Here is a 22,578-nt window from a genome sequence, read left to right as displayed (position 1 = left end):
ACAATTATGTCTTTGAGCATTCTCATTTCATATTTAGTGGAATAAACAAAACCCAATTACTTACTTTTTTTTTTCAGACTTAAAACAAAAAAAAAATTAATTAAAACACGACACAAAATATGTATTTTCAATAAACTTTATTCCCCCCGCTCTCCCAATACATAAAAAGTGATCATACTGAACATTTCCCAGTGTTGACACCGTACAATTATCTTACGTCAATAAATAAAAAACTATAAATAAAAAAATAAATAGAACACGTGCCACAATTAATTAATAATACTAGTTAGGATTTGTCTGAGAGGGTAATGGCTTTAACAATGTTGGTTTTCAGAACACTTGTTTAACACTTACAGCCATGGTCACAGTTTTGAGGACATTATGATTACCTATTATAAATGGAGCATGTCAAGTAAACAAAGCTGGAGGCACACTGAATACATAGTCTATTTTTTTCTCCTCAAGTACAGACATTAAGGATATAATCACTTTTAAGAGCAAAAAGCTTATATCAGGTGTGTATTTGTAGTGTTTCTTTCCCAACTCCTGCCTAATTCGCTTGGAAAACCGAAGACTATATAAAGGCCCTCTCTCATTCCCTTTGTGACTTAAGCTTGAGATTCAGGGCCATCGATGTTGTTATTATTTATTATTATTATTAATTATTGCACAGAGGAATCCATCAGAAAGGCACTTTTTTCAGTCACTTCCACTCCAAACTGCTCCTCCATGAATTCCAGTTCCACCTCAGCCGTTCACCTCTGCCATCTTTAAAACTAATCTCATTAAAAGTCAAACCATTTGGTGTTCGTAGCTCTTCTCATTTGTGTACTATTTAGTGAAATAAAATGTCTTTTTTTAAAAAAAAGCCAAGTGATCGAGCATAAAAAGCCAAGCACATCTTGCGCAGTGTTTGGGACACATAAGCAAGACGCTTAAGAACCCTGTGAGTTTTTTTTCTTTTTACGTCATTTGCACTTCAGTCCAGCTTTAAAACAAACTAAACCAAAATAAAAAAAAAAAACCTAATAAAAAAAGAACAGGCTCAAATTTTGGTTGTGCACACTGTGAGTCAAGCTGGTAGTGTGATACTGTTGGTGTAGAGGCTCAGTTGCAAAAAAAAAAAAAAAAAAAAAAAAAAAAAACTAAAAAAAGAAAAAAAATTGTGCACCATAGTTCAAAGAGGCCAGCCGATGACCAAGGACAGGAGATCTTCGTGGCAACATGGAAGCTTCCCCTGATTTTCTTTTAGTCTTTGTCAGTCATTTTTTTTTGCTTCCCGAAAGTAAGCAATAAGCAGCAAATGGTAATATAAAGCAGTTTAGCCGTCTTCATTATGCGTTGGTGTAGTGCTGAAGAAGCTGAACCACATAATGAAGCCGCTGCCGGAGCTCTGGAGAGCAGCCCAGTTCAGAAAGCACGTTCAGAGGGTAGGAATAAGAGACTCGCTCCTTGCTGATGAACGTCACCAGGTATGAGGCGTCCGAGGGCTTGCACAGGATGATTTTTGTGTGGTCTGTGTAAAAGTTGACCTGTAGTGTAAAGAGAAAGGAAATGTTTTAAAATTAAGGTTTCGGAAACAATTCGATTTATAAAACGGTCTTTTTCCAGTGCTTTTTTTTCTGATTTGAGACTCACCTGTAGGGTTCGGTTGTCAAAGAGCATGACTAAGGCATGATCAGTCTTGATCCACTGCAGAAGCAGCGGAGAAGAGCTTGAAGATTGGTCCTCACAGTTGATATCTCCACCCTGCAAAAACAAAAACTAAATGTTTAAAGATACAAAAGAATACCATTTTATTATTTTTAAGATTACATTATTCGGCTAAATAAAAAAATTAAAATAAATCTTACAATAGCAAGTTTAAATCTATGATGTGAGAAACACAACGAGGGATGGGGAAAATATATAAACTTGGAATTGTTTTTGGTTTGCAAAACTTGCTGATCTACAGTCTAAAATGGATATGTATGTAATAGTTAAATAATAAATGTAATCAAAATAATGATGATAATGATTATAATAATAATAATAATAATAATTATGATAATAATAATAATAATAATAATAATAATAATAATAATAATAATAATATTACTGGGGCTTTTTTCCCCTGAACTTACCTCCATTAGGTTCTGCTCCATGTAGTTAGCCATCAAATCAACGATGTGTTTCTGACTCTGGAGCTTCTCTGGTAGCGCATTAGCAGGAAAGCTAAAGTGTTTGTTGTTTGTCAGACAGTAATGTACAGTCCTGTGCAAGAATATAAACAAAGGAGACTTAGAACTTCAAGTTAAGCTACTTAAAACAATTAATTTGAAAGCGAAGCCTTTACTAAGGTTAAAGCCATCTATATGGGTCAATAAGAGCTCAGTTCAAAAGCCAAAATTAGAAAAGGAGCACAGAAAGCCGTACCTCCGCTGGTCACAGAGGCTCAGATGAGTGCCTTCGTTGAAAAGTACGCCGACGTTTTGATTGGAAAGCTGGTAACCGAAGCCGTATTTGTTGGAGTAGTCGACCCACTTGGTTACCCAGATGAAAGGCTTGGTTTTAACAAGGCAGGGAGGGTTTCTTGAAGCTGGCAGAGAGGAAAGGACAATATTTGAGAACATGATCAATGGCTTAAGAGTAAACCTTGAAGACTGCTTAAGCACCTCAGTGAGAGCAAAGAGTGGGAACAAACCTGTTGGCATGGAAGACAAGCAGCTGTTAAGAACCTTCATGGCAGATTCGGCTACAGCAGAAGGGGTAGGGATGTCGTCACAACCTGAGGAAAGAAAGAAAAGCAGGATTTTTAATTAGATGAACTGCATCCACACACAAATATCTGTTGTTACTTTAAATAAAATACAGAAAAACTAAAATCACTTGCAAAAGAAACAAAATAAAAATCCGCAATAAATGCAAACTGAAAATAGAACAAATAGTATATAAAGTGATACAATAAATATTTCTTTAATGTTGTCCTAAAAATAAATCAACAACCATTCTTGTCTTTTTTTTCCTTGCCAAATTAGAAAAGTTTTTTTGATCCACTTCAAATGCTGACTGTAAAAATATAAGACAAAATGACTAAAGGTTTAATAAATACAGCAAATCTTTAAACAATTTTTTTTTTTTTTATTATTTAGAACAAATTTAATTTTAAGCTATAAATAAACTACAAAAGTTAGTGGATGCTAAAATAACACTGGAAAAAAGTCAATTTATTTTTGGACAGCAACTGAAAGTGATTTTATTATTATGAAGGGTTTAAAAATAAATAAATAAAACATGAATTAGGCCAGGATGTATTTGGAGTTCTTAAAAGCGGCCACTGCAAGACTGATGATAATGTAGGCCACACATGCACAAGCCAAACTATTTGCTGCTGTGCATTAAAGAAGTTGCTCTCCCTCTTACCATCAGTGCTGCTGGCCACGGTGCCTTTGAAAGATCGAGACGCAGACTTTCTCGACTCCTCCTCAGCTGGAGTGTCCAGAGGCCCAGAGCTCGCCAGCTGAACCGTTGGAGAAGTGGCCTGAGAGAAGGAAAAAGAGGAAGTTGCATTGTTATAAAAGTCAGAAGTACTTCCTTATGCTCCATTAATCATGCACAGTTTACAGTGGTTTTCCATTGTTGTGTCTCAAGCTAAAAAAATAAAAATCAATTTGTCATGTAATAACTCGGCGTCTGTGAGGGTTTGTCATTTTGGATTTAGTTAGTATGGAGTTATTCTGAGACGTTCAGCAAAATAAGCTGAACGACTGCACTCTATTATTCATCTATGGCTGCTTTCAAAATGGGTCCTCACTGAGCTTACTTTAGCTATCCCACAAAACAGTGTAACACACAGACACCGCTTTCTACGACAGTCATGAGTCAGTATATGATTAGAGCAGCAAAGCTATTAATACACACCAAAGCACAAAGTTAGAAAATGCATTATTACCTCATTCACTCCCATTGTCTTGTAGCTCATTTGCCGACCGATGGAGTGTTTCACCATGCCTGACACCAGTTTAGAAATGTCATCTTTCTCCTCAGAAGTGGTCTTCTCAACAGCTGGAATAATATTTTAATTTTAATAGACAATAACGTTGGATTCCAAACAATACTATTAACTAAAACCAACTTAACATTTGTTTTCCAGTTAAAAGAAACCAAAAGGGAAAACTAACTGAAATTGAAAGAGAACTGAAACAAAGTAAAAGCCTAATGTGTGTGTGTATTGTTCCAAACATCTTAAAGACAAAGAAATATACACTATTAAAAAATACAATTTATGTAAAAACACAAAAATAAAGACAAAATATAAATATTTTAAACTATTTTGTAATTAAAATCTACTACAAAAGGTAATAAATAGAGCTCAAATAAAAGTGTGGTGTCAGTATCCACATACTTTTCGATTTCTTCTTGCCAAATAGACTTTTAGCCATCTTGGTGAAGAACTTCTTAGCAGGACTGGGTGGATTAAGCTCAGGCACCATCACACAGCTGCTGGGAGGGAGTTTTTCTGGGGTGAAACCCTGAGGGAGGAAAAACAAATATCAATTAGAGAATTTAAAAATTTAATTACAACGCATCAAGTAAATGCCTTTATAACCTAGTTAAAAGGAAAGAAGTTTAATTACTCTTTGGACTGTGATAAATGATTACTCCGTATGCTAACCTTTGTGAAGTAGTCGTGGGCCAGTATCTGATCCAGCGTAAGGCGGTCGCAGGGGTTTTTCTGAAGGATAGAGGAGATCAGCTTCTGTGCCGATGGAGTGAGGGATGAAGGAAGGCTGTATTTCACTTCCTTAATACACTTGTAGGTCTCTTTCAAGTCTAAGGTTTCAAAAGGTGGATTCCCACACAGTAGAGTGTACCTAAATAAACATAAAGAGCTTGTCATCATGGCTGTCACATCTGATGCATCATAATTCAAGTATTTATTATGGACTTTCCATGAAATTAATAGCATTCGTTGACACCAGGGATTCCCAAACTTGTTTTTTGTCAACCAATATAGCTTGCAATATATACTTAAAGGGCACTAATAATTTTAAAATATTAACTTATTTTTTGTTTGTTTGTTAACTAACTGTTAATGGTTTCAATAACAGTTAAAGGTATAGTTCACCCCCAAAAAAGTTATTTGCTCACCCCTTTACTAGTGCCAAAACCTGCTTGAGTTTATTTCTACTGTTTATTGTAAAAGATAATTTGAGGAATGTTTATTTATTTATTTATGTTTTAATGCCATGTCAGCAGCATTGGCTATATTCATAGTAAAAACAAATTTAAATAATGTTGGAAACCAGTAACAACTGACTTCCGTATTATTTGTTTTTCCTACAATGGATGTCAATGGTTACCAGTTTCTAACATAGTTTAAAATATCTTCTTTTGTGTTCAATGGAAAAAAGAAACTCACAGGTTTGAAACTAAATGTGAAGTAATAATAATAATAATAATAATAATAATAATAATAATAATTAGTTGAAATAAAATTTAAAAAATAAGTGAAATAAAACTACAAACAAGCTGCCAAGTTTCATTAATTTTAAAATACTAAACAATTTAATACACTTATATATAATAAAAAGTACAAATTAAATTAAACATGCAATATATATACACATCATAAATACATTTATCAAGGCTACAATAGTAACTGAATGTTACTAGACACCCTTTAAAAAGGTAAAAAAAAGTTTTAATTTATTTAGTAATTCTTTTATGCATTAAACATTCCATCTTTACTTTTTTTCTCATTAAATTATTAACTTCATCAATGCATTCGTGAACCACAGTTTACAAAACAATAACCCTAATAACCCTACTGTAGTGTTGATAAGACTTACATTACACAACCCAGCGACCAAACATCTGACTCTGTCCCATGGCCTTGTCTGTTTAAGACCTCTGGCGCAAGGTAGTTTGGCGTCCCACAGATGGTCCTGCAAACACACAAACAGATTTCAATCAACACACCGCTTTAATAAGTTACTATTGAATTTATGAACACTGAAGGCAAGCAAACTCACTTCTTCCTCTGCTCGACTGTCTCCAGCTTTGCTGCCAGGCCAAAATCACCCAATCTCAACTCCATGTTTTCATTCACAAAAAAATTTCCTGCAAAAACAAAAGCAGCATATTTAAACCCAGTACATTTGACGACCATCACACTAGGAAGTAAACAGCAGACAGAGGAATCAAAAACGCTACCTAGTTTGAGGTCTCTGTGGAGGATGCCTTTGTTGTGGAGGTATTTGAGTGAAGAAATGATCTGTCTGAGGTAGTAACGTACTTCTGGATCGGTCAACGTGTGTCTTGCTTTCCAAATGTGTGCCAGAGACTGCAAACATCGAAGAGTAAGATTAGATCATGTAGCTTCAGTCCCCAAATGAAACCTGTTCTTGGTTGAAACAACTCACCTTTCTGCTGCAGAGCTCAAGGAAGATGTAAATATTGTCTTGGTCCTCAAAATGATGAGAGAACTTCACTACATGCTTGTGTTGGAGGCTTTTGTGGAGCTCGATTTCATTAATGATCTACAATGAAAATGATGAATAAGCATTAGAGAGGGGGCTGGAAATATGAGGATTCTACTTTGTGCTAGGTTGTTAATTTACCTTCTCCCTCTGGTGTGGCTTTGAGACTCTGCTTTGAGGAATAACCTTCACCGCATACATCTTGTTGTTTGCAAGATCAGTCATCTCATAGCACCGTGCAAAACCACCCTAAACATCAAAAGGCACAATATATAAATCACTCAGAATGCGTCAACAGGAAACATTGCAGGGGATTTCAATGCAAGATGATGATTAACTTCAACGATCAGCAGCAGGTGACTGTGCAAACTCAATGACAAACTGAAAGAACAGTTTCCTGCCTGCAGAAGCAACATCTTTAGAGATTTTGGGTGTTGTTGAACATTTTGTTCATGTTTTCAGCATGACTAAAGAATGTGGTCTAGGCAGCAAGTTTGGGAGTCTATAGATTTGTCACTCGTTTCATTGATATTGGAATAATTCAGTTACATCCTATATAGTCATTTAAACTTATAAATATATTTCTTCTATTCAATGTGTTGAACTTCAAATTTTGGTATTCATCATTCATTCTAAAATGCATAAAATCCTTAAGATTTTTAGTAGAACATTTTCTATTCATTCTCTTAGGCAGTCCCTTGTGGCTCCCTCTGTGAGACATGTACTCCGATGACTGTAGAATTGTATGTGATAACATACACAAATATAAAATAAGATATTAAAAACGTTAATAAATCAATTCCAGTTAAGCAATTCTATAGCTGACAAATTATCCTTCACATGTGATGCATTAGAACTCTGCACTTTCAACCCATTTAACATGCATCTTTAACCAAATTCTTTATCTCCAGAAACCAAACATGGGAGGCATTTTTGCATCAAAGTTTGATTAATTTCAGAACCTGGACCTAAAACATGTACAAAGGAATGACGTATTCTTTTCCCAGTCGACCAAGCCCTCCTTACAGCATCGCACAATGATGCGGCACTTTAAAGCCCAGGATCGACAAGACTTCCAATAATCGATCGCTTAATTCATATAAGAGCCTTGTTTTGAAAACAACCCAATGAAACTGAGACGATAGTCACTGGCTCCAGTGATCATAAAGCATTACAGCATCATTTCATTGATGCATTGATTCATTCATTCATTCATCCTTTCAAGACATCAAATCAAATTACAAAGCCAGTTCTCAATCCCAAACACAAATCAATTGCGATGTCTTGGCGTTTGAAAGAAATGCTGCATGCATTGCTGCAATGACCATCAGGTAGATTGTATAAAAACCCGGACAGGGCGGACTGCGGTCCAGTGGTTCTGGTGCACCCATGATGAACACCTCACCAAACACGAGACGAACACGAGACACGTTTGAGCAACGCGACAACACATACAGTGATCAAAACTCTCCAATAAATCCCGTTAATAGAAAACACCGTACCTTTCCCAAGAGCTTTCCTTTACAGTACGACCTCCCGGTCTTCGCGTCCACCACCACCTGCGCGAGCTCCGGCTTAACGTGCTCCGATTTACTCCGGCTCGGCTTGGCGGGCGGTGGAGCCGCTGGAGACGCTTTGAACATATCCGGATTCATTATTTTACACGAAAGACGCTGAGCTGTGGTGAAACAAGAAGGATCCATTCATTAAGAAAGATCCTTCTCCTTAGAAAATAAACTCCTCTGTGCGAAGTCCTGAAGTCTGGCGAAGTTCTCTAGTCCTGTGCGAGTCAAACATGCCCGGGTACCGGAGCCCAGCAGTATATAAACTGTCCATGACGTCACGGGCAGAGGTGGGGCGCCAGAAAGGGGAAGTCTAGAATAAATCAACGTCATTGGCTACTGGAGATTCAATCAAAGATCAGAGAGACGCATATGAAAGTGCAGAAGAAAAGTGAATGAAAAGCCGAGAGCACATCATCCTATCACGGCTGACGCGATTATGGACCTCCGGGTGACACAAACAGTGCTTCTGTATTCTTCGGTTTTAACTTTCTGATATGGATGTTACTTTTTTGTTTTGTTTTTCCCACGTGATAATTTGTTTTTCATGACAAAATCTTCACATAATTCAATGTTTCATTAAATAGACAATATATATTAATAATAAAATTTGTATATTTATAACATTTGCTCACGTAGCCTAATGTAACGTTCAGAAATGAAATTAGACATATTTACAAAAATAAACACGAATTACATCTACACATACTGTATTTACATCATGAGGACGAAGCCAAATTACGTCACTACAAACATGCATCTGTACTGAACGGAACTGAGAAACTTGTGGATTCATGCGCCCCCTTGTGTATGATAAACAAACAAGGAGAAACTTATAAAAGCACATCATGTTCTGTTTCTTTTTATTTTAGTCACTGAAACAAAATATATTTTTAACCCTAAAATATAAAAAGCATCTATATAGTGTCATTCATAGTGTGAAAATGTATATAAGAATTGAGGATGAAATATTACTTGGAATACTATAGTTGCAGAAGTGGAAAAAATAATTATTTATTAGATACTAGTACTTATTAAATAACTACTACTAATCTGATATTAGTACCTTTTAATTATATATAGTAGTTTAATTGTAAACTAGAACTAATTATATACAGGTATTCATTTTAGACCATTTTGAGGGATGTAAACAAAAACAATAGTTCCAAATCATTTCCTGTTTTACATTTTTAACTTCTACAGCTTCTGAGAATCCAAAAAGAGCCACATATTGATAAGTAATGTTATGATTGGAGTTTTAACATTAAGTTATGATTGAATTGCTTCTTGTTGCTGTTATGAAATAGTTTGATAATAAGCAGGAAATGTTCATGGGCCAATGACATGACCACATTGAAATGTTCTTAGCAGTTACAAGAATATAATACAACTTATTCACACTAGTACTGATTTATGTTTTCAAAATGACAGTGTTTATATTACTGACAAAAGCACATCTTCCAATTTGTTGATTTACACCTGCCTTTATTATCCTGCACCTTTTATTCTCCTGCCTTCTCAGAATCTTATTCAATCTCTTTCGATTTCCTGTACAATTTCTCTTATATTGTTAGCTTATTCTCAACCATTCATTTTCTTTTCGGCTTAGTCCTTTTTTTAATCTGGGGTCACCACAGCAGAATGAACCCCCAACTTACCCAGAATATGTGTTACACAGCGCAACCCAACACTGGAAAACACTGTGATGCCCTATACTCAACCAGATATTACAAAATAGAGGAGAAACAGGCATTTAAAAGGTACTGAGTAAGAAATGAGAAATTGTATTTGGGTCTAAACAGGTTTAATTAACCTTAGTGACTACTTTAACAAGCACTATCAGGTTTCCAAAGATAGTAGTATCTAAACACTCATTCATTCATTTTCTTTTCGGCTTAGTCCTTTTATTAATTTAGGGTCACACAGTTGGGATGAACCGGCAAGTTATCCAGCAAGTTTTATGCAGCGGATGCCTTTCCAGCTGTAACCCATTAATGGGAAATAGTATCTAAACCAGTGGTTCTCAAACTTTATTCATCAAGTACCACCTCAGAAAAAAATTGTCTCTTCAAGTACCACCAGTAAAATGAGCAGCATTGAAATACAGTAGCGTAGTTGGCCCAGTTAAGCAGCTACATCTCTGCACAGTTAAAAAACGTGGCAGATTACCTCTGAAATATAGGCTATATGTCATATATTACATATTATATACATAATTTTTGATACATTTTGAAATGTGTGTAGCATGTACATGACATTTCATTTCTCCGCGTACCACTAGTGGTACACGTACCACAGTTTGAGAACCACTGATCTAAACAATACTAATAAATAAAAAATAAGCACTAGCAGCTGACAAAAATCAAAATGGAAAATACACTAGTATCTGAAAAAAGTAGCGGGAAATCAGATATTGGAGTTGGACGCACTAAAATGGCCCATCATTTACTTGTTTTTACGCATGATTGTCTTATATATGTCAATTTATGCATCTTTAAAAAAACACAAGACAAGATAATACATTTACAGAGCTTTTATTTTGTTTTCCTAAGTGCAAAAATAAGTTTATGACAACGCACTGAATATGAATACCTGTGAAACAACATAAAATTACAGTGGGGATATGACCCATTTAAAGCACTTTTTACACAAACATTTCATTAACAGCCATAATTAACAGTAAAAAAATTCTGTAAAATCATTGCAATGAAGTGGAATGATGTGTAGAGTGGAGCAGCTGGATTTGGGCGCTTCACTGTGAAAGCAGGTTATTTATCTGGCTTAGAAGTCAAAATCATCTGGTTTGGCCTTCTTCTCCTGAGACTCAACCCAGGCCTTGTTGATGGTGCGTTTCATCTCGTCGTCACCATCTGTGTAGATTTTCTTTAGCACACTCATCAGACCCTCACTCGGATCAGCGTTCTCACCCATGCTTGGTTTACTGAAACATAACAGTTACTATGAAGTTATCTTTTATATGAGCCAAATGTAGTATAATGCTGATGTTATCCTGATAATAATGTATTCTGCAGACAAATCTTTCTTTCAAGTTTTAATTCAAATAAGCACAAAATACTATTTTAAATATATAAGGGTTCAACACTAAGGATTAATTCTACTGGCCAGATTGGGCCTGCAGTTCAGATTTTTACTTGCCCTGCCAAAATTTTATTGGCCCTACCAAAAAAGAAGGTTAATAGCTATTTTTTTAGTCACACATCTTAAATAATGTGTCAAAAACAATGTCTGTGAATCTAGAATGTAAATATATTAAATGTTTTAAAAAAGTATAATGACCAAAAAAGTGAAATGCAAACAACAATAGCAGTACGCAAAATGTGCAGGTATTTTATTGCAAAACAAAAGGTGTCTGACTTGACAAACTGATGACATAAAAAATTTTTTCGTTGGGTTGTACCTACATAAATGCCTGCTTCCATGATGTTACAAACAGACTTTTCTTTTAGCTTCATAATTTGATCATAATTTGATGCTGCCGTCATGTTGGAGTCTCTTGGCTGTATTGGGGTTGTGTTTCCCAAACAACAACATAACTTGTGGCTGAACTATCATAGTTTGATGCATCATTTGGGAAATGAACGATAGAGTGACCAGTGTTTCCCAAAAGCCATAGTTTCTCTGTCGCAGATACTTCATTTGAATCACATTGGTTATGACATAAAACACCCATAATGATGCTCTAAATGGGGTGGACAACTATTTCTTTAGAGAAGAATCCAATCATTTCTTTGTGCAAATTATATTGTTTTACATGCATAAAAAAAATCTAAATTTTGGTAAAATCATGCATACGTTTTTTCATATTAATTGAAATATATTAAAATGGCACATATAGAGCCTATAATCCTTTATAAAAATTATTGAGAATATTACATATTCTATTCTAAAACATAAAATCACTTACAGAAAGCTAACATCTCATATATAAATCACATAAATAAATAAATAGGCTATTTATTAAGAAATGAAATTTAATATTTATTATTTATTAGGAAATGAAAAAAATCCTACTTTAATAATATTAATAATTTTAATTATTATTATTATTAAGCAGGATATCGTTTGTTTATTTTTTCTTTTTTGAAAAGTCTGAAATGAAAAAAATCCTACTTTAATAATATTAATAATTTTAATTATTATTAAGCAGGATATTGTTTATATATTTTTTCTTTTTTGAAAAGTCTACTTTTACAAATTGAAATGCAAACCTCTGCAGAAATGTTCTAACCAACAGGCCCATGTCATATACAATACAGATACTTAATAAAAAACCCACTATAAATTAAACCTTTAACTTTCGCCATGAGCCACGACTGTGTTCCAAATGGCATCAATGTTTTTAAAGTGCACTACAAAGGGAGCACAATTTTAAACATAAAGATCGCTAAAACTGAGATGTAAAAATACTTTGATTCACTATTCACTTTAATGCTTAAAAAAAAAAAAAATTCAAAGTGTAAATGTTAGAATGCTCTAGATGTATAGGGAATAACTGTAGGGGATAACTGTGAATTATTTCAATATTTCAATTAATATGGGAATTGTGTGCATGATTTTTTGTATGCGTGTAAAACAAAATAATTTGCACAAAGAAATTATGATTCTATACTATTCTTCTCTAAAGAAGTAGTTACTCCACCCCATTTAGAGCATCATTTTGGGCGTTTTACTTTATAACCAACGTGGTTCAAACGATGGATCTGCGACAGAGAAACAACGGTTTTGGGAAACACTGGTCACTACATCTTTCTTTTCTAAACGATGCATCATACTATAATAGTTCAGCTGCGAGTTACGCCGTTGTTTGGGAAACGCACCCCAGTCTAGTAACGATTCTGTCTACTGTCCCGAGTGTCTCACACACTTTAAAATATGCAAATATAAATAATTTTTTTTTTACTTAAAAGAAAAAAACATTTTATACAAACATAACAATGTATCAATGTTTAAATATACATTTCTTTGTTATGTTTTAATTTTTCTTGCTTTTGTATACAAATGTAAAAAGAAACACAAAATAAAAATTAAAGTGTGTGGATTTTACTTACTCTTTCTCTTTAGACTGTTTTTCAACTTGTGTCAAGCAGTCCCACTTCTTTGCTGATTTCTTCTTGCACATGATAAGTACCATGTCTGTTTTTATCTGTAAACAAACCAATTTCACAATGGTGTTCATCTATTTTATCTATCGATCAGACAAAACAGAACCACTTAAAAATAGATAAATAAAAGAGTGACAAACCTTTTTACTACTCTCTGCTGCAATAATGGGGAATAAAAGGTTGTTGATTGTCATTTGATGGTTCTTCCCATCCAAATCTTTGACTAGAGTGTTAAAGCCTCTGTGAAAACATAAAAGTAGTGTTTACACTCATTGCCATGTTTTGCCCTTCAACCTAGTAAGCTGTGGAAATCTTTTGGAACTTGACCAAAAGTTTACAAAGCTTGCAGGAGGTATTAAGATGTCTAATTGATATATTACATGTCATAATAATCTTTCTTAATGTATAGAAATTAGTCAAATAAAATGTTTACCACAATAAAATCAATTATAAAATAAACCAAAGTTAAGCCATATTGAATCTGAAAGCACACCTCTCTGTGAAGCTGGTCTCCACATTTTCAGCTGGAATAGTATGCACTCCTTTTAGTGTGATGTAGATTTTGACAAATTTGTCAGACTGGTCCCATCCTAAAAGACAAAACAATATGTGTATTACTGTGCGGTTTCAACTTTATTAAAAATATTTTTAAACAACCATTTACTCATTTTAATCATTTTTATTATGATTCTAACAAAAAGAATTTTTGTTAATTCTTGTTAATAAAAAGAAAATATTTTTTTTATTTAATCAAATATTCATTTTTAGTTTAATTCATAAGAATTATTTATTATTTTAATTAGTTATAAGTTGGATAAATTAGTTATTTATCTTAAGTCAAATGTTCTTATTTAGATTTTTTTTTAATTAATAAAAATTTGTAACTTTCTTTTGCAATTTTTGCAGCCCCCCGGAATCCACTCTCCGTACATCACCTAAACAATCTAAGCCGATTTGGCAGATCCTGGATATTTTTATCATGATTACTAATCTCTGGCTAATTTGGTTCTTCAAACTAGTTTGAGAATCAGATTTTAAATACCTGAATGAACTTATCTGAGGTTACTGTATGTGCTCCTGTTTGTTGTGAAGAACAGATCTATTATTCCTCAAACTAATGATCATCAATGCAGTGATTGGCTGGCTTTAGGAAAGCAAATAATAATATCATCTGATTATTATTCAATAATCAGCTTTGTGACCAAAAGGACCAGCTTTGTAGTAAACTAAAGGTTTGTTAAATGATTCGCATAAATATTCCACAGTTGTTGTAGCGTATTAGTTAATGCATATTTATAGCAGAACTTCTATTTCACTGTATTCAAGTTTCTTAAACTTGTGGAATAACTGGTTATTTCATTTAATTTTCTTTTATTAAATCACTCCCATATAAGCTGTTATTGTAGCGTGCACAGGACTCCTGCAAATTATACAATCAGTCCTTCACAAAAAATAAAAAAAAACCTCACTGAGAACATTGGCCATGTCTATTATGATACACTCTCAGAAATTCTCTAATTTCAAAGTATGTAACTAAAAGGTCTATATTGGTATCTTGCCTAAAATGTAAATATTAGTCACAAAAAAAGTACAAAAACAATTTGATCTGGAGAGTTAAACACTTATAAATTCTTTTTAAACATTTTTTCAGATTTTTATTTTTAGCTAACTGATTAATCCACATCGGAAGAATTAACCCCTGGTGGTTTGAAATGCCGCGGGCATAGCCAAAAGTACCTATGTATGTCTGTGATCACAATATATATTATTAACATACATACCATAATTGTTAATTTTGACTGTGTATCCTTTGACTGTTGTTTCAGTTTTGTCTCCCGACTCTTTCTTTTCTTGCTGCTGTTTCTGCTGCCGTTTCTGTGCTAGCTCTTTCTCGATCTTCTTCTGCTCTTGTGTTAATATGTCTCGCACACGCTGTCGTTCACACTTCTCCTGCAGACTCGTGATCTCCTTAAGATCACTCTCGAGACCTGCGATCTGCAGAAACAAGACAAATTTGACATCAGTTTTCATTTCAGCACAGGCGAGCTCAAGAGAGAGTCGTCTACGGCAAACTCTTTTATGGTTGCTCGTTCCAATGCTATGTGCTCTTAATATCAACAATTACTTTTCATTTGTTAAATGCCGATTCTTTACAATAGGAAAACTACTCTACTAGTAACAATAACAATGTTGTTTCATATTACAATTTGTCAATTCTTCATTTCAACAATTGAATCTGAATAGAAGTGGCTTAGTGCAGTGGTTAACAATGTCGCCTCACAGCAAGAATGTCGCTATTTCGAGTACCGGCTGGGCCAGTAAGCATTTCTGTGTGGAGTTTGCATGTTCTTTCTGTGTTGGTGTGGGTTTCCTCCGAGTGCTCCAGTGTACCCCCCAGTCCAAAGACATCCACTTTTGTTGAATTGAATAAACTAAATTGTCCGTAGTGCATTAGTGTGTGTGTGTGTGTGTGTGTGTGTGTATGTGTGTGTGTATTGATATCTTCCAATAACTGGGTTACGACAGGAAAACATACGCTGGAGTAGTTGACGGTTCATTCCGATGTGGTGACTTCTGAAATAGAGACTAATCCATAGGAAATTTTAAGAATAAATCTGAATAGGAGCCTAAATGATGTCATTTAACTAGTGGAAATACAGTTCTTGGTATCAGGAATGACATTTTTTTTATTAGTTGAAACTAAAATCTTTTTACATTTTTATTTATTTATTTAAATATTTGAAACTAAAATAAAAATAAGACATCTGCGAGAGATGACGTCATTGTTGCCATGAAGAATTTATATTTTAGCGGAAATGCAATTACTTATATTAAAAACATGAAATTGAAACTAGTAACGTTAGTAATCTAATTCATGATATGGAGAATCAGCATTTGAACAAGTGGAAATTGAACTGATGTTACGTTACAGAGAAATGATGAATCAAATAATAATAAAAAAACTGCTCTTCGTATCTTATAATCCACAGCGTATTCACAGAGCATCCAATAAATCATCAGGGTAAACCATCAGTTCCATTCACATTCATAAGCTAAGTTACTTAATGCCACTAACGTTATGCGGTTTAATGTGAAACAGTAACGTAAACCCTACAGGACTGCTAATACTCTACTAAAATGAGTAAAACACTGAGAAGCGACCGTTTACCAGTTCATTGATGTCCATTGCTGTCTTGGAAAAACTTCTGTATACTAATTATCTTAAATAGTTTTCCTGAAGTGATGAAAATGAACTTTGCATTCAACCGGCGCTGCGAGTCCGCAGATATGCGTGAAGCGCTGTTTCTAGAAGAATTCCTATTTCCGCATTTTGACAAAATAAAAGTCCTTATTTTAGTGAATCACCAGCGGACAACGAAATATATATTTACAATAACAGTATTAAAATCAATAAAAATGTAACAAACTCTATTTGATAATGTAATTTTATGAATTACAGTGTTACAAGTTTCACACCTACTGTATCACAAAACAAGATTCTTAGCGTAATGTACAATGTAGCGTAGTGGGCAATATGGAAGGCAAAATAACACAGCAGGCAATATTTAAAGTTAATCAAAAAAGTTTTCAAAATTTTCTATATTTTAGAAAATCTAATGATCTAAAATATACAGTAATCGGTCCATAATAGTATTTGAAAAAATATTTACTTAATAAATTATATTAAGTTAGATTACATAATTTCTAATAATTTAGAAATTATGTAATCTAACTTAAAATTTATTAAGTAAATAATTTTGCAAATACTATAATAGACCAATTACTGTATAATTTAAATAATTAGATTTTGTATACCTAAAACAAGAATGGGTGTTATTGAGCAGCGTTAAGTCAACTTCAAAAATCATCCACTACGAATAATAAAATCTTTAATTCATTAAAAAAAGTTTTTTGTATAAAAATCGAATTATCTAAAATATACAGAAATTGGTCCATTTTAGTATTCGCAAAATTATTTAATAAATTTTATTTTTTATTAGACGACATAATTTCTATTTAATACTGTACTCAGTTCTTTCATTTATATTTTCTTAATAGCATTTGCTAATAATTTTAATATATTTGTGTTTATTTATAGATTTCTTTCATTTGGATTATACATACATTTATTCAAACCTCACTAATAAATAATTTTGTGTTAATTATTATTATTATTTGAATTAAAATGTTTACTTGTTTGGGTTATGGGTTTATATGAATGAGAATTTACCTTAATTAAACTTTTAACTAATAACTTCAACCATATTTTTAAGAATTTGAAACATTTGAAACATGTCCGGACATCCCTTTGATTAACTGAAGCTTCGTATTAGCGAACGCTTGCTCAATATAAGTAAATAAGTGTGAGTGCAAAAATTAGTGATTGAATTTGTATTTTAAAAATCATTAAATTATTTAAAACTCTTTATATAGCTGAAATGTAACTTTTTATATATACTTTTTGTATTTTTATTTTATTATGCCAAATTAGTAAAAGATTATTTTTGTATTACACAAATACAGAAACAGTAACAATAGAATCTAATACTCTTGAACTTTAAATAAACTCACAAAACAAAACACATTACACCTTTTTTATTGTATCAACAATAACATAACATATTACATTTGCCATCAATCTCTAAGACAAAAAAAAATCATCAATATAAATTTCAAATCAATTCAGCAGAGAAATAACACATCATTTGAGTAGATGCTTGATGAATTTCCTGCTCCGTCTTTTCATGTAATATGAATATCTCCTCTTTCAAGGGCATACCAAGCTCAAGTTCATTCATAGGTTGAAAAGCTCACACACTGAATGACAATGATGTAGAACAAACACAATGTCATGGCTGATCACCACATTGATCTCTGTACTCCAGACATCTGGCTGTGGTCTGCTAAATCACGAAAAACTATTCGGCTAAGACGCCATCTGCGTTTCACTGCACGTGGACGTGAGGTCAGCACACACCTGTTGCGAATGCGCACGGGACAACTGTCTCGAGGAAGAGCAGCGATTTCTTTATCTGCTATTTCCTAAGAGCAAAAACATAACAAACATGGACAGCATTATTATTATTATTATTATTTTAAATACACTTCATTCTTCTGTTAACGATAATGACTCTATAAATAGGTTTCAATTACTGCAAAATAAAAACGTGTTCATGTTATTTGAAAGCTGTACATGAAAAACAATAATGATGAACCATAAATCTCCACTGAACTGAAATTGCAAGACTCTGAATGTACCTGTAGCTCTTTTGGCAAAATAGTATTCTTCCTAATGGCATTGATGCGCAGTCGTGTATCTGCATATTCGAAAGCCATCTGTCGTCTTTTCACATCCCTCAACATCCTCCAGTCGACATAGTAGCTCCTGACCTGCTCCATCACTGCAACTGGACTTCTGCAGGCCTGAAGGACATCAGATATTTTATATTTATAGACAGATTTTTGAAATACAAATTGTCAAAAGATTATAATTGCTGTACATAATACTTAAGGTGGTATATTTAATGTTCACATGCATAAATTAACTTCACAAGGTAGATAACAAAAGTTAATAACATGTATACAAATCCCCATAGTAAAATTACATTAGTTAATACTTCTAGAATGTAGCAATTCAGTCTTTACATATGCAGTTTTAATATTTTATTATTACACAAATAGTATACTATTATACAAAATATTGTAAACACACACACACACACAACAACAAATTATACACATTTTAAAAATTGTAAATATGTTAGAGCTCCACAATATATTGTTTCAGCATCAATATCGCAATGTGATTATTCACAATAGTCAATGTTGAGTGAGTCTATATATAATAATTTTCATGTGTTTTTGAGGCCTGTGATTGTATGACTATGAAAGGATTCATGGCTAAGAATCTGTACTGTTTATAACGTAATAATGATTACTTGTATTGAATTATTTTTATATTTATTGTTCAATTACTGTACCCAGGGTTTCTACAGGTTTCATCAAGTCAAATTTAAGACTTTTTAAGACCTTTTAAAGACTATTTTAAGACCATAATAAATGAAATTTCAGACTTACACAAGGCTAAAAGCTAAAGATTTTTTAAATGGTCAAGGTAAAACCTTAAAAAAGCATTAAAAACAAATGTTACTGAAAGGAAGATAATTAATCCATATTAAGAAGTAAATAGAGTTAATAAACAAACGTTTCTTAAAACTTTTATTGAAGTATATTAAGGATTGGATGGATGTTGACACAATTGGGTATAGCTGTACATAACAAAAATATTAAGACCATTTTAAAATGATTTAAGTCCTACAACACAATATTTCAGGGCATTTGAGAATTTTTAAGGCCTAAAATTTGGTTTTTGAAATGTAAGACATTTTAAGACCTCGCAGAAACATTGTATGCCTGTTGCCTGAAGACTGTTAGACTCTGAAAATGCTAAAACATTGTTTATGTCAATTGTATCTTGTATTTTTTAGTTGCATTGATCTTTGCTTGTAGGTTGTTAATTATATTTTAGTCAGATGCACTTCTCATCTCAACCGATCTAAAATGACTAATCCTTTCCAAATAGAGAAATTCAAGTCATCTGCTGAAAATCGTATCGCGATATATATTGCAGAATAACAAAAATTGCAATGACAGATTTTTCCAATATTGTACAGCTCTACAAATTGTCCATCTTTTTGTTTACATATACTCTATGTAAGTATAAATACTATAGTAACATATAGTAAACACTATGTTTTAAACACTACCAGGAAAGTATGTGAACTAATGCATGGTGGTAATTCTATAGATGCTGTGATAATACAACTAACACAAGATAAAACAACTGTATTAAAATTTCTACAACTAGGTATATCATACTACAATACCACAGTTCACCATAATAAAAGTATATTACAGAATTTATTACAGACTTACATATTTGTATTGGTTAGACATAAAATTAATACATTAAACTGTTCTCAATATTTAACAGGGTTTATATACATGTTTAGTTTCATGTAATGTGTAAACAACTATAACATTTCAATACAAGTATTTATGGGTAGCCCTTACAAAACGACAACTAAATTAAAACAAATTACATGACGTACAAATGTCACCAGAATGATTCGGTTAGACATGTATGCCTCCTAACCATATCGCATTCTAAACCACAATATAATTGAAACACAAATACCACGTGTCTAAATTTACAAATGTGCATCTTCAAAGATTACTTACTTGTCTACTGAATGACAAGGACGAGTGCAGAAAGCCCATGCCCGTGTTGAGGAGCTTCCACGCCGCCATGTTGATCTGCACTGGCAGTGGCAGATTGTAGGGTTAGGACTGAAAAGAGTTTATCATTACTGCCATCTGCTGGTTATATCAACGTTCATCCAAGCATTTGTCAACGATGATAAACAGTGCTAAACTAGTTGAAAATATTGAGACTTTGTCGTTATATATCATGTCAATCACATTTTTTTTTGTCATGATGAATAACATTTAAACTGTGATTATTGTCCAGGAAACTGTAGCTCCGTATCTAGAATCTTCTGGACCAGGGGTGCCCAAACTCGGTCCTGGATGGTCCTGCAAAGTTTAGTTCCAAATAGTTTACACATCTGGGCTAGCTAATCAAGCTCTTACTAGGCATTCTAGAAACACCCTTGCAGATGTGTTGAGGCGAGCTAAACTCTTCCCTTCAGAAACGAGTTTGGACACCCTTGTTCTAGACCAATCCATAAGCATAGCACTGAGCAAAAACAGATTCACGAGAAAAAAGATTCATAAATTATTCAGAGAGCATGAAAATTAAGAAAGTTAATAATGATTAAAAAAGTTAATGTTAATAAATTATGTAATTGCGGAACACAACCACACGATGGCAGAATTGACCTTTACTCAACTATACTTTAATAAATTAAAAATCCTGAAACTACTTTTATTTCTTTACACGCCTATTTCACTGGACCATAATGGGCTACAACAATGGGTAGGATTGTTTTTATGAACATAATAAAAAAGAGCTTGGCAAAACTAACTTTAAAACTAAAACTAACCTTTTTACAATATGTTAATATAGGCCTAACCATACCTGCAGGTTGTAAATACTCTTTTTTCCCGAGAGTAAAACAATAATAATACAATGTAAATTAACATTTGATCTTCAGTCATTTTATCTAATAATAATAATAAAAAAAACTAAAATAGCAGGTCATTTGCAGAAAACGTCCTCTTATGCACTCAAAAATTATTTCTGCTGCGTTTTCAAACTACCTGTTTTAAATGAGCTGAAATTACATAATTCTAGTAATTTCTTTGGCTAATTTCTTTGTTTTATGTTCAGTCCAGTTACATTTGTGAACCATTAAGTTGATTTTAGCGTTTTGTGTTGGAACAACATGAAGAAATTGTATTGGTCCAACTACCTGGTTAGGGGATTTGTAGTTCTTTGCGTGGGATTGAATTAATAGAAACAAATTTTAATAATAAAAATAATCTTAGGTGTTTAAAGTTTATAGACAAAATTGTTATAATCTACACTTCACCTTAGTTTGAAGATTTAGAATATTTTCACCTTTCATCTAATTTTGAGATTAGCACCTTGCAGAAGCACCCCATATTAACAAAAATCAGGTTGTTGCTTTGCTCAGTGAGCAATAACTGTCCTAAAATTAGATCTGAGGTCAGTCTCAATCAATTGTATATGTAACTCATGAAATATCATTAAAATGGCTCTTTTAGCTTATTTGGGATAACTTCAGGTAAAACTTGACATACTGTATATTATACATACATGATGGAATCAGACTTACCATATATCATATATCATAAATATACAAATGTATTTAAACTTTTATTTAAAAAATCATATTGGACCAACTCTGATGCATTTAATTGTGTAAATAGTTTTTTTATTTGGTCTTTAACAAAATTAAGTTAATCCAATAAGTTATTTTGTGGTTATACCAGCCATGCACCATTTAAATTAATTATTTTCTGATATGAATCTTGTGATATGAATAAAATGTTTGATTTTTTTAAATATTTTTGTAATTAAAGTGGCTGAGGAAGTCAAAACAACCTTCATTTACTGTAATAAAAAATAATGTCTATTATTTCTACCTATAATATGGGTTTTAGGATAGATATACATGATGTATACATGTTCATATAATGTCAACATCTGGAAAATGTGGAAAATGATCTACAACTTTGTGAGGTTGTCTGCATCCTGCACCTGCACTGTGTTCATAGCAGTTCAATACAAGAGAAACAAGCTGCCTTACAGACAATTTTCTGATTGTAATGCAGACTGGCTGCACACACAAGAAATCATGTTAGACAGCAAATTTGTTGAGCATATTACAGGCCTACAAACTATAAGGATAAACAAGGGAGAGAGAGTGAAGGTCTGTTTTAATA

The 22,578-nt window shown here is 33.0% G+C and overlaps 3 protein-coding genes across 3 annotated transcripts; all 3 read right to left on the bottom strand.

Moving 5' to 3' along the window:
• Nucleotides 1-120: 120 nt before the first annotated feature.
• On the bottom strand, nucleotides 121-8,258 carry plk3 (polo-like kinase 3 (Drosophila)). Its single transcript, NM_201308.2, has 15 exons — nucleotides 7,964-8,258; nucleotides 6,603-6,710; nucleotides 6,405-6,521; nucleotides 6,196-6,325; nucleotides 6,015-6,102; nucleotides 5,832-5,927; nucleotides 4,655-4,853; nucleotides 4,385-4,511; nucleotides 3,932-4,044; nucleotides 3,403-3,520; nucleotides 2,684-2,767; nucleotides 2,416-2,578; nucleotides 2,124-2,253; nucleotides 1,639-1,749; nucleotides 121-1,532 (listed from the first exon to the last, which is right to left on the bottom strand). Exons 1-15 carry the CDS (start codon nucleotides 8,162-8,164, stop codon nucleotides 1,335-1,337), a joined length of 1,983 nt encoding a protein of 660 aa, NP_958465.2. The 5' UTR covers nucleotides 8,165-8,258; the 3' UTR covers nucleotides 121-1,334.
• A 2,283-nt stretch (nucleotides 8,259-10,541) lies between these two features.
• On the bottom strand, nucleotides 10,542-16,406 carry cacybp (calcyclin binding protein). Its single transcript, NM_212887.1, is given in 6 exon segments — nucleotides 10,542-10,964; nucleotides 13,093-13,187; nucleotides 13,287-13,386; nucleotides 13,640-13,736; nucleotides 14,928-15,141; nucleotides 16,316-16,406. Coding segments are annotated over 6 exon segments (684 nt in total). The 5' UTR covers nucleotides 16,334-16,406; the 3' UTR covers nucleotides 10,542-10,804.
• Nucleotides 16,407-17,727: 1,321 nt separating this feature from the next.
• On the bottom strand, nucleotides 17,728-20,470 carry mrps14 (mitochondrial ribosomal protein S14). The gene is given in 3 exon segments (NM_001045358.1): nucleotides 17,728-18,189; nucleotides 18,406-18,570; nucleotides 20,389-20,470. Coding segments are annotated over 3 exon segments (417 nt in total). The 5' UTR covers nucleotides 20,458-20,470; the 3' UTR covers nucleotides 17,728-18,006.
• Nucleotides 20,471-22,578: the final 2,108 nt, after the last annotated feature.

The sequence above is a fragment of the Danio rerio genome, chromosome 2, assembly GCF_049306965.1.
Source record: "Danio rerio strain Tuebingen ecotype United States chromosome 2, GRCz12tu, whole genome shotgun sequence".
Lineage (NCBI taxonomy): Eukaryota > Metazoa > Chordata > Actinopteri > Cypriniformes > Danionidae > Danio > Danio rerio.
Note: the sequence above shows the minus strand (reverse complement) of the source record. Positions and strands in the feature narration are given on the sequence as shown.

Coding starts and splice junctions, on each gene's coding strand:
- plk3 (NM_201308.2), bottom strand. CDS start 8,164: ATGGATCCTTCTTGTTTCACCACAGCTCAGCGTCTTTCGTGTAAAATA. Junction 6,326..6,404: donor TTGAGCTCTGCAGCAGAAAG/GTGAGTTGTTTC, acceptor CGATGTTTGCAG/TCTCTGGCACACATTTGGAA. Junction 5,928..6,014: donor ACAGTCGAGCAGAGGAAGAA/GTGAGTTTGCTT, acceptor GTGTGTTTGCAG/GACCATCTGTGGGACGCCAA.